The sequence below is a fragment of the Monodon monoceros genome, unplaced genomic scaffold (genome assembly GCF_005190385.1).
Source record: "Monodon monoceros isolate NGI ecotype Baffin Bay Population unplaced genomic scaffold, NGI_Narwhal_1 Super_Scaffold_21, whole genome shotgun sequence".
NCBI lineage: Eukaryota > Metazoa > Chordata > Mammalia > Artiodactyla > Monodontidae > Monodon > Monodon monoceros.
The window spans coordinates 107,491,630-107,504,688 of NW_021703778.1; the positions used below are offsets into that span (position 1 = coordinate 107,491,630).

At 36.3% G+C, this 13,059-nt stretch overlaps 1 protein-coding gene across 4 annotated transcripts in view; it reads right to left on the reverse strand.

Annotated features, from left to right (window-relative positions):
• The window catches only part of HECTD1 (HECT domain E3 ubiquitin protein ligase 1), a 90,289-nt gene that overhangs the window by 14,948 nt on the left and 62,282 nt on the right, over nucleotides 1-13,059 (reverse strand). For 2 of the 4 annotated variants that reach the window (XM_029239647.1, XM_029239650.1), the window contains 6 exons: nucleotides 12,838-13,014; nucleotides 9,003-9,839; nucleotides 8,094-8,315; nucleotides 3,733-3,866; nucleotides 2,740-2,862; nucleotides 232-388 (listed from right to left, as the gene is read on the reverse strand). In XM_029239647.1, the coding sequence (XP_029095480.1) occupies nucleotides 232-388; nucleotides 2,740-2,862; nucleotides 3,733-3,866; nucleotides 8,094-8,315; nucleotides 9,003-9,839; nucleotides 12,838-13,014 (1,650 nt within the window). The remainder of the gene's footprint in view (nucleotides 1-231; nucleotides 389-2,739; nucleotides 2,863-3,732; nucleotides 3,867-8,093; nucleotides 8,316-9,002; nucleotides 9,840-12,837; nucleotides 13,015-13,059) is intronic. The other 2 variants (XM_029239649.1, XM_029239648.1) reach the window with 2 other exon arrangements.

A 13,059-nucleotide genomic window follows, 5' to 3' on the forward strand; every position in this document is an offset into this window, starting at 1 on the left:
CTGCCGATGCAGGGGACGCGGGTTCGTGCCGCGGAGCGGCTGGGCCCGTGAGCCATGGCCGCTGGGCCTGCGCGTCCGGAGCCTGTGCTCTGCAGTGGGAAAGGCCACGGCGGTGAGAGGCCCACGTACCGCAAAAACAAAAACAAAAACAAACAAACAAAAAAAACTATACAGTACTACTTTATTTGGTACCTATTAAAATTAAATCACAAAAACTAAAATATAGTATACCTGGGGGTGGAATTTCTAGATCAGTTGTCTGCTGGACATTAGTACGACCAGGTCTAGGATCAAAAGCAGGAACCAAAGCTGAAAACTGCCGCTTTAGTACATAATCATCATCCCATGTTCTCCGGCGTCCCCCTTTAGTTTCATACTCTTCTTCTTCCTATTAAAATAAAATTCCACGTACAAACATTAAAAGGTAAAACCCTTCATTATTGCTAAAGTGATATGCTATCTATAAAATAAGGTATATGTCAAACACTTCTCTCTATAGGTATTACATATTCTTATTCAACCATATTTCTTAAGCACAATATAAGCCAAACATGTAGATACATAAATTTCTTACTGATTTAAGTTTATGAAAAGTAAGTCGCTGTATGGTTAAAATTTCAAGAGTCACACATCTGGTAATAAAGCTAAATGAAAAGTCAAAAAAAGATAAGTAGCTTTAGTGATGGTTACACAAATTTATACATGTGATAAAATGACAAAGAACCATACACACACATTGGACCAATGCCAGCTTCCTGGTTTTGATACTGTACTCTAATTATGTAAGATGTAACCACTGGAAGAAACTGGACAAAGGGCACACAGGACCCTTCGATCTTTGCAACTTCCTGTGAATGTATAATTATTTATAAATAGGCTGTTTTTTAAAAAAAAGTGTAAACTGTATTACATACTGAATTACATACAAAACAGATACAGTGCTTGGAAGTTGCTTTAAATTACTATGGGGCAAATAGTTCAGACAAGTTCGACAAAGTGTTGATCTGTCAAATGATGGGTTCTTGGGGATTCATTGCACTATTCTTTCTACTTCTAGCATGTTTGAAAAATTCCATAATAAAAGTTTTTTTAAGGAACATTTTCTCCTCTCCTTCACTTTTTGTATCAACAAAAAAGAGATCAATGAATTGTAAATATTGTAAATGTCTGATGTAATAATTTTTAAATAATAATTATCTATATACTTAAATGTACACATATAGACCCCCCATATTTTGAACACTTAATTGAAATTAACCTTTATAACAAATCAAACTGACATTTGACAGCTCTGGAACCAGAATGTCTGGGTTTTTATCCTGGATCCAAAACTTCTATGTGTGATCTTTAGTAATCATGAGGCAGGAGATACATGGGCTCCAGGCTAGGCATTTAAAACTGGTCTCCTGTTTACATTTCTTGGGACGAGAAAAAGACGGGCTTCAGGCTGGACACTTACAACTAGCCTCCTGTTTGCAATTCCTGAGACAGGAGATAGGTGGGCTTCAAGGTTAGATATTTAAAACCAGCCTCCTGTTTGTAATTCAAAACAGAAATAACAATAGAAACAGGGTAAATATCCAGGCTTTGTCTCCTGAGGACACTCTAAGATAACAGTCACAGCAGGGACAAGAGAGGGGCTAATCCCTGTTTGAGTAAAGATCAAGAGGTCACATATTTCCCATCCTTGGGGCGAGGGAGACACTGCACATGCGCAGAAAGGCTCCTTGGGGGTCAAAAAGGAGGCGGCACCACCCCATAATATGTGATGCCAAGGCCCCCCATAGGCCTCTGGGCTGGAATCCATCTTGGAAAAAAGTAGCGCACACATGTTGGAGAGGGCCCTAGGGCAGGGCAGGTGTGGAAACAGAAACCAGGTAATTGGCTAAGGATAAACAAAGACCCGGAAGAACTGCCCTAACTGCCCTATATTAACCGCCTCTTTACTACTTTAAAGAGGGGGGACTTTAGGGGGGACGCCCACACCCTTTCTCTCCAGGTGTGAATCTCTGCCTTGCTTCTGTCTTAATTAAACAAACTGTTTCTCTGTGTTCTCTCCCACTTGTCTGCTGTGTCTCTAATAATAAACTTTGTACCTGTTTTTACAGTTTTTGCCTCCTTAAGAAATGCATTTTTCAGCGGGGGCAAGAGCCAGGGAAAATTTGCTTCTAGCTTCTAATCCCTGCTGGTCTGGTGGCTAGGATTCCTGGTTTTCATCCAGGCTACCCAGGTTCAATTCCTGGGCAGGGAACTAACACCTTGCTTCAAGCCACGGCTCACTGCTGCCTCTCCAAGGTCAATCACTTCACCTGAAAATTGGGTTTTCAGGTGAAAACCCAAAGGGTTGTTGAAAGGACCGAATTAGTTAATATACATAAACAGTGCCTAGCACCTAATTAATGATAAATGTTAGTTAATAGACTAATACTTCTATTACTCTACTATGAAAACTTAGAAAATAGCTATTAACCATTTTAGTATATGTTTACTGCCACCCAAAGGCCAAGATAAGCAGGTTTCAAGTAAGAAATTCCTGTATGCATTATGGTAGAGCAATCATGGACTCTATCTGGAATATGGAACCCAAGCAGTTGGGCAAGTTTCTTTTTGTTAACTCTGTTTAGTAGCTCCTGCCCTCACCCTGCCCCTGCTGTATATTTTTCTAGGCATTTTAGTTTGTGCTTTACTGTGAAAAGGGAAAAAAATACACTGTAGAGAAGGTAAACATGAAGATATTACCTGCTCCCCAATAGGTCGGCTCCCCGCTCCAGATGGAACCTGTGGTAGCTGTGAGGTGACAGCATGGTGTGTTACATCAGAGCGGGAGCCAGCTCGACGCTGCAGGGATGGACGTCTCAGAATCTGATACAGAAAATGTAAAGAGACATGTCTAATTATCTGACCCATATATATCTCTATTCAGCCTTGACCTGAACTATAAACCTATATTACCAAAACTGTCATTAGAAAACTTCATATTCATTAGCCATGTACATAAAAGTTACAAAGTGCATGTTTTAAATTCATCATGCATCATATACTAACCTTCACAAGAAATGTGCTAATATTCTATATGTTTTCTAAGCAAGATATACTAAAAGCATTTTTTGGAGTTCTCCACCCCATTATAACTCAACTTATGAAAAAACATGTTTTAATCTAGTAACATTTTATAAAGGGAAATAAAAATTATACAAGAAGTTAAAATAAAAGGCATTTTCAGGCAATAGTTCAGTTTGAAGACAATCACAGTTATCAAACACTAAGATTTCTGGATCATACTGCCTAAGCTTGGGTCCTACTTTTCTACTTAACTCTAAATAATAAGGGCAAATTATGTTTTCTATGTCTCTGTCTCATAGGTTCTGTGTAAGGACTGATGAGATAACATGCAGATACTGCTTACAAAACAGTAGGTACCAAAAATTTCTAAGTATAACTATTGTGGAAGAACCATGAAAATTATATTCTTTAGGATTAGTGCAGTTCTTCACACTTTAAAACCTGTGAAAACATCAGATGTGATGTAGTGTTTTTCAACTATGACCGATTTATTTTCTTTCAAAAAATGTCATAAATGCTCAGATTAAAAGTGCTTTTCTTAATTAACCACATTTTTCATACTGGTGCCATATCGCTTGCTTCAAAGTTTAACCAGGACTTTGCTTTTCCTCTCCTCATTTCAGTTACTAACATCCTGTCTTAGTTGAGAGAATGGGGGACTCTCTCTACCATAACCTCCTCGTATTCTTGGTCCTCCTGATTGTCGTCTTCATTTTCATCATCTTCCTCATCTGGCTCCGGCAAGTCCTCATCATCATCTAGCTCAGCTAGCAGAGTACTGGCACGGCAGCTATCAAGGAAATCTAGAAAACAAAGCCAACGATCTTCCTCTTAACAGAATTAACAAAGCATAACAAAGTAACTTTGCGTATTTGATTTTTCTTTTCTTTTTTTTTTTTTTTTTTTGCGGTATGCAGGCCTCTCACTGTTGTGGCCTCTCCCATTGAAGAGCACAGGTTCTGGACGCGCAGGCTCAGCGGCCATGGCTCACGGGCCCAGCTGCTCCGCGGCATGTGGGATCTTCCCGGACCGGGGCACGAACCCGTGTCCCCTGAATCGGCAGGCGGACTCTCAACCACTGCGCCACCAGGGAAGCCCCGCGTATTGATTTTATAATACAGAGGTAAAATTCCAAAGGGACAAGTATAAAGGCCACATCTAGTACTGACACTCTTCTACCACCACACATAAAGGATGAGTAACAACGGTAAATAGTCACAAGCATGGCAGAAAACAACATGGGATAAAGGATGGTCATAAACTAAGTCTGTATCTACAAAATCATTTTTAAAAAGGTCAACAACATGGGGTATGTTAAAAAATAAAAACAATCCTATCATTATTCTCTGCACAAGTCACAGGAAACATAAAACGGTGGAAAGTGAACACTGGAATCATTCGCTCTGTCAACAATTATCTGTTGAGTACCTACTATGTGCCACGAATTCCATTAGCCACCAGGTATATGCAGTTGTAAACAAACTAAACAGGGTCTGAGCCCCCATGGAGTTTACAGGGCAGAGAGGCATTTAAAGGTAAACGAATGAATACATAAATATAAACTGTGAAAGATCTTACAAGGGAAAAGAACAGAATTAAGTCGATCAGAGAGACCTGAGTTTATCTATGTGACTGGGGAGATACTTAATGATAATGACTACTTAAAGATAATGTCTATTTACTATGGAATAACGTTAGGTACCATTTTTCATATTATGCAAATTATCTAGCACATAAAAAAGTTCAATAAACTTGAATCCCTTTTGTCTCCCTCCTTCTTAGGATCTCTTCCCTTCACCCTTCGGTAAAGAGAAGGTCAAATTTACATTGCCCCACATCAATGAAGATGCTGAGAAACTGTTCCCCACAGGAACTGAAAACAAAAAGAGGAATAATGGGTCTAAAACAAGGTAAGTTTTTACTGGATCTGGAATTAAAAAAACTTCTATGGATAAGAAGACAGTATGGTAGTATATACTCTATATTCCAAAAGAACATCCAGAAAACAATTTATAATTATTTAGTAGAAACTTGCATTTGTAAATTTCTGAACCAAATCTAATTTTTTAAGTCTAATAATTATATAGGACTAAAAACTCAATGCCTTTTACTGTGACTTGCCATTGCTTATAAGACATATTCTGATTCCAGAATATTCACAGCTAAATTGGCAACATTTTTTCCTTAGTGACATAAGATAATCATAATTAATGGCATCTTAAATTTGACAAAATATATTACCCCTAACATACGTAAAGTGCCATCCTGCAATTTAGGTAGTGGTTCTCATGAACATGATGTGGTAGTATACAAAATAAATCAATTCTACTTTTTGGTTTATTTTTAAAGGAAAAAAAATATGTATGTATATATAAATTCCACCTCCTATATGTTACAATTCACTGAAGTCAGAGGTTTAACTCATCTTCCCTTTTTTTATCAGAGTATAAGAATATTATATATACATATATTTTCAAAAAACTCCTTATTTTATACATTTGACCATATTACAGAATCAAATCATGTCCCTCAAAGTTTGCATATATAGAAATTATTTTATAAGGCAGATGTTACTCTGATCCTTCATATAGCAGCACTCAAAGAGTCCTCCAGTTTTAGAAATGTAGAAAAGGAAATTTTAACCACCAAAGAATAATTTTTAAAAGGCAACCAGCAGCCCTAACTCTTCAATATTCTTTCCCACTAGCATACCCACAACTTTCTTAACCATCACATGATTTAGAACTAAAGCTTAAAGTTAACATATTAACAGGGAGAAGCAGAAGGCCTCCATGAGAAAAACGAAAGTAGAAAAGTTTATTCAGTGAATTTACAATACTTTGGTGTAACAATCATCATGATTTTACCATATACATATTTAATAGCTAAAGTAGAAACAGAGAGATGTAATACTCTTCCTAAAACCATAGAACATCAGATGCAATTCCTGGCTTGGAATAGGAGAGGCCAGTCTCAGAAAAGAAGAGGAAAACATATTAAAATGATGTATACATAAAATAGTACTTAAAATATATCTTCACATAAATTTTCTTTTATTTTAAATTAACAAAAGTAATTTTGAAAAAAGAACAGGTGATCAAGGATGTATGATAAAAGGTATTCTAAAACAATAGGAATTTACCCTAAGGAAATACACAAAAATACAATTCAAGGGTGCTCATTCATAAGTGTTGATGGTAATGAAAAGCTGTAGCTTAAATATCCAAAATGGGGGATTTATTAAATAACGATCATACAAACAGAGGAATATTTGGCAGCCATTTCATATGCTGTAGAAACTCATCGAACAATATGAAAATATTTCACAATGTACTGAGTGAAAAGAGCTTTCTGCAAAGGACAGAATCCCTTTTTGTTTAAAAAAACAAAAACAAAAAGAACATATATATCAAATGATATGTATTAAATGACAACAGTGGTTGTCTCTGGAAGGTATGAACTAGATGATTTTATCTGCTTCTATATTCCCTTTCTATAAAAAGTTTTACTTTTCTAATAAGATAAAATAAGATGATCAAAAACATATATTTTAATTGAATCAAATGGTTTTATCACTGACTACATACCATGGAAGCTATAATAATGTATAAAACCCCTAAGCAAAAATTCATCTGAAAAAAATTCAAATGTTACCTAAATAAAGAATAATTTCCAAAAGACTTTGGTAATAGTTGTGATATTGTGATTTACAATAAAATAAATTTGGTCTTCACCTGTGTTCTAGGCACTGAGTTCCTAAAACTCTTGGAATTTCCTAAGAGATAAGAGCAATAGAGGTGTCTTTTGTTATTCATAACCAGAGTTGGTTTGATGAGACTTTTAAAAAGCCCTAAGGTGATCTAAGGATGGAACTGGTTGTTAGTGGAACCAACCACAAGTAGAGGGTTGGAACTTTCATCCCACCCCTTAGACCTCTGAGGAGAGGAGCTGGAGGTTGAGTCACCAATGGCCAATAATTTAATTAATGGTGCCTAAATCATGAAGCCTCAAAAAAACCCCCAAAAGGCTGGGGTTCAGAAAGCTTCCAGGTTGGTGGACATGAACACACTGACAGACCAGGAGGGTCCCTAAACTCCATGGGGACAGAAGTTCCTGTGCTTGGGACCTTTCCAGACTTCACCCCATGCATCTCTTCCACCTGGCTGTTCTGAGTTATATATCTCTTTTTTTTTTTTTTTTGGCCGAACCACGCGGCTTGTGGGATCTTCGTTCCCCAACCAGGGATCGAACCCTGGGCCTCAGCAGTGGAAGCACGGAGTCCTAACCACTGGACCGCCAGGGAATTCCCTATATATCCTTTTTATAATTAACCAGTAACCCAGTAAATAAAATGTTTTCCTGAGTCCTGTGAGCCACTCTAGCAAATTAACCCAACCCAAGGATGGAATCATGGAAACTTCCAATTTATAGCCAGTCAGTCAGAAGCACAGATGACAATCTGGACTTGTGATTAGTGTTGTGGAACTAAGACTTTAACCTGCGGGATCTAACACTATCTCCAGGTAGGTAGGTAGTGTCAGAATTGAGTTAAATTTTAAGACATTGAGCTGATGTGGGAAAAGTTCACACACATCTGGTGCTAACGACATGCCAGAAGTGAAGCATTCCATGAGTATAAAAGTACAGGAGACACACAGGAGTGTGTTTCCTCTTACATTACAACGTACAGGAACTTTCAATTTACAAAGCTTATTAATCTATCACACTCTTTCTTCTCTGATAAAGGTATCAAATATCTCTGTTATTATGGTTCTTCTAACGAAACTTCACTAGTGACAAAAGGCAAAAAAAGGATGACAGACAAAAAGTTCCTAGACGTCTATTTACAATCAGATAATTTCTTAACAGTCCTGCATATCACTGTGAGTTTTTTCATCATATATGAAGCTGCCACGTTTGTAAGAAGAGAGAATTATCCTTTTCTAATCAAAGGTTAAAAATAACCAAGGAGAAAAATGTAATAAAAGCGTCGCTATACAAATATCTAAACATTGTAAACTATAACTTACCATATAAGGAATATTCTGCTTCCTGACCTGTGTCACTCTCACTGGAGGTGGATGTGAGGCTGGTGGTCAAGGTATTACTTAATGACTGACCAACTGATAAAGCTGTTGTTGCTGTAGCTACATTGCTGCTGCTAGTGACACTGGATGTTGACATAGTCACTGTTGATGTAGTACCAGGTGTGGTCAAATTAGGGAAACTCTGAGCACCCATAAGAGGAGAAGCTAAAGATAAAAATGAAGCAAATTAGTACAAAAAGGGAGGATTATATAAACCTTAGAAAAACGTTGTATATTTAGGAAAAAGAATGAGGTCATGAAACACCAATTATTAAAAGGCTGAAAAGCAACAACTTTGGGAACCCAACTGAAATCCAACTAAAAATTCTTATTTTTATAGCATTATTATTTTTCAAAATGTTAAGCCTAGCTTTTTAAATAAGTGCAACAGGCAATGAAATAACTCCCAATGTTATTTTCCAAGGGAATTACTTTGACCCACTGGTAGCTTTAATTAGAATTAAAAACTTTCAGAAGCTAGTATCAATTCAGGACCTAAGTAAAAGCTATGCCAATATTACGCTCTGATTTCAATTGACTTTGATGATATTTAATAGTCATCTATTTCCTCTTGCAACCGTACTTAACAATTTATCACAGAAGAGTGAAAAACAGAAGTGTGTTATTATTTAGAATAAGAGGTTCTTTATCACACCTGATCAGAATTCTTAACATATCACAGTTCTATAGAACTTAACCTCATATTCCTGAAGTGCTAAATTTGACACAGTTGTATCTAACATGGTTAATGATCTAGTTAAAGACTGAAGCCAGAATCCACTTGAACAGATCCTACTTTGCATCCCTCCGAGTGGAAAAAGCATTGGGTTCCATAAGGAAAAGCTCACTTACTTGCTGTGCTCATCACATTCCTCCCCAAAGTATTAGTGTTGTTATCACTGCTGCTTCGGCTTAGATTCATGTTGTTCGTGGCATTAGTCCGTGCTATGTTTGCCACTCTCCTTACAAAACTCTCCAAGCTAGACGTTTCTCTTGAGGACAGGTTAGGAACACTTGCACTAGAGCTCATAGGGGCCCCAGCAGCTAACAAAGAGCTCACTGATAGTCTGTTACTTGCTGAAGAGCTAAGGGGCCGTTGTGAAGCTGCTTCTTTATTAGTTAACTCAGATACTGAACTAACATCAGGAGAACTAACACTAACAATTCCCATGGATATTGCACCAGACTCCCCAGGAGCACGAACAGAACTATCAGGGCCTAACTTTCTTTCAGCATTTTCACTTCCCATTTCCGTTGTTAAGGTGCTGGTACTTGCACTGGAAGATGACCCTACTTCTGTTTGAGGGACGTTTTCAGCAGATGAAAGAACAACAATTGGTTCATGGACATCAGCTCCTGAAACTATACTGTGTTCCATTACAATTTCTGATCTCCGTTCCGTTTTGGTCGAACCCAAGCTGATGTCGCTGCTACTGGCCACGCTACACACAGAACTGCTGCTTCCTTTTCTACTTGAGGAGCCTGCAGCAGCAGATGTCTTGTCTGGACAGTTGTTTTTCACCAAGCTGCTCCATGACTGCGTTGTGCCTGAAACAGTGGATGAAACAGGTTTGGGTGATGCCACTGTATCAGGGTCGTACCCTGGTGCAAGCTTGAGGTCAAATTTTCCTTCTGCGCCCATACGGTAAGAGTTTGAGCCACCAGCATCCCAGGTGACATCAATCCAGCCTGGAAAGGGACAGGAGTTTGTGAGACCCAGGAGAAAGCAGATAGGAGCGTGTCAGACAGTAGCTCCACAATATGGGATCAGCTTTTCATCAGTGCTGTACTTCTCTGAATTTCTAGTCATCTAAGGTCTGCTAACTAAAATTAAATCCTTCCTTCTATTTCTCTTATTTCTGAACTGTTTGTTCTGGTGATGCTTAATGTAAGGGTCATGTTTACATCTATTGGGGTATCTTTTAAGGGGAAGAACTGTTAAAAATTGTAAAAAGACTGATAAAAATGGTAAAATGTTACAACTTCAGCAAGTATAGATGAAATCTAAGTAAAAGCTTTTTCAGTTGCTAAATATGATTATGTGGTCAAATGTTATTTATAGAAAAAAGTGCTAGCTTAACCATTAATTTCTAAGTTTGGGCTAAATCCTATAATTGACAGACAAAATATTCATATATCACTGTAGAAATTCTACGTCACTATAGTTCAAATAACACTAAGTTAGCATTTCGGTTGTGTTCTCAAAGTTCAGTGGTTATTTGGTTCTCTTATGATTAAGTTTAATAAATTTGAGTGAGTGCAGAAAATTCTAAAACCAAAATTTTAAAAGTATGCTAGGCTCTTTTATTAGATAGAACCTATATGATAAAGCTAATAACGTGAAAAGAACTAACGAGAATAACAATATTAAATCTATGTTTACTTATGCTTGGAAAATGATATTTATTCTTTTTTAAAAATGGTAATTAACTTCCAAAAACAAAACAAATTGCCTATTAGAAAGAAAATTAATAGAAATTTTACAATCTTATTTTAGTGCTATAAGCTAACTACTTCAGAGGAAAAAAAACACATAAAAATATTTATTTTTGTGAAGTGCTAAGTCTTTATAAAGTTTAAATAAAAGTACTTTACCCATACACACACATACTCCCGTGCATGCGCACACGCACGCACACACATGCCCAGTTCATATAAGTTTACGATGAGGCTCAGAGGGGTTTAAATAATACTGAATTACCTGTGGGCATTATCTGCATACAAGTTGTTTGAGAGGAAACTGACTGCCCCAAATCTACATAATCTAGTTTAGATGACATTTCAATTGCCTCAATTTATTCTGTATGCTGAAATAACCTCTGGAGAACCAACATTTAACTATCTCTTCTGCAACATGGAAAAGCGTGAGAAAAGGAAAAGTTCAAAAACATATCCCAATCCCAAATAAAAATTACATTTGTATTGTATTAACTGGTCCCAAAATATACTGATAACTTATTTCATAGTACTTATCAAAATCTGTAACTGTAAATTTATCTGTTTTACCCAGAAAGCAGGGGGTCATACTTTTTTGTTGACCATTGTGTATCTGAAGTCTAACGAAGTACCTTTACATAGTAGGCACTCATATTTGTGGAATAAATTAAAAAATGGGTATTCCTACCAACACAAAGATTCTTTAGAAAGGAAAGAGATTTAATTTATATAGCACAGAAAAATAACTCAAAACTGTAAACCATTCATATTATGCTTGAGAATGCGTTTAAACTGATCACTCAGAAAGGGTACATACACACTATCCATAAGTGTAAAGATACAAAACTCTGAACTCCTCTTATACTCAAAAGATAGAATTAGTAATAACTAGCCATTATTAGAAATGGTTAGCTTAAGTATTTGAAGGCTAAGAACCCTCTATGGCATAAGGGTTTTAAGGTATGACTTCATTACATTTGTCAAATCAGTAAAATAAGCCTTTCTTACATGCTAAATTCTGAAATTAAGATTCCAGTTGCTTCACTTGACTCCTGCCCAAGAAAAATACGCTGTATTCACATATCTCTAACTAGCTCACACACTTAAAAGTCAAACAATTTAGGGGGAATAGACTGTTAACTAAGTATCATTAAGATGCCTAAAAACAAGAATATTGGAAATTTCTGAGTTGAATGGGACTATTATTATTTAGCTATTATTTTTTTTAATGAATTTTGGCAGCTACGTACATGCTCACTCACTATAAACCTGCTATCATGACAGTGATCTGCAATTAGGGTATGACTATACAGAAATGCATTTAGTAATGTAATTTAAGAAACAGAATCTTAAGCGTAATAAAACCAAAAATAGTTTAAGTAACTAAATGCCTTTATCACATAGTTAAGATATCAAATGTTAGTCATTCTCCTAAGCATTGTCACTTTTATTATGTCTCTTTCAATATTTGGTCTAAGTTGAGAATATAAACATTTTACTCTTCTTTTTTTTTTAATGCTAGGCAAAATTCATAAGAACCCACTACTGGTTAGGCAAATTATCCACTAATAAGTGAGTCTTTTAAGTTATAAAAAAAAAAACTAGCCACTATAGTTGCTTCTGAGAGTTAAAAGCAATTTAAGTGGGTATGGACTTCCGTAAAATCTACAGATCAAAAGTTAAAAATGAACTGGATTTTAAACAATAACCCTTACCCCAAGGAAAAACTGGTAGACTGTGAAACACTGTGAAATATCTTATAGTTAACTAATAAATGAAAAGTCTACAATTTTTGTTCTGTGCTTTACTGAAAAGTATTTAACTATAAATGTTAATGCTTTTTCTTCTATGTGACTCATAATTGAACAAAAAATTCTGCCCTGATTCTTGTCAAGCCAACAAGATAAAGAAAAGCATAAGAAATTAAGATAAAAATCAATGGAAACTTATAATAAACTAAAAAAAACACAAAAACAGCAGAAAATGTGTCTTTAGGGTATTCACCTTATACTAGCTTATTAATTACTTCAAAATATTAGCAATAAGTTTTGAGTCAAAACCTAAGAATTAAAAATTTTTCCTATTTCTAAATAAATGATTTTTCCCATTTTTAACATAAAACCAATAAATCAGCTCTACTTAGTCCTGGAACATTTAGTCAATTTATAAATTACCCCAAAGTAACAAAAGAAAAATATTTTGTTATTTAAACACTCGATTTCTACACTACAAATGTTAAGCACCTACTCACCATTATGCAGTTCTCCTGTGACGGTGCCTTCTCCCTGTGGGCTGCCATCCTGATCCCGCCATTTCCAATCAAGACCTCTGATCACACGAGCCCCTGGAACCATGTACTTCAGTACCTGGGAGCGTACTAGACGTCTCTGTCTTCTAAGGTTAGCTTCTGCTTCCTTAGCTGCTTTTCCTGTAAGGTAGAAGTTAGAGAAATATAAACAAAGTCGCTTTTTAT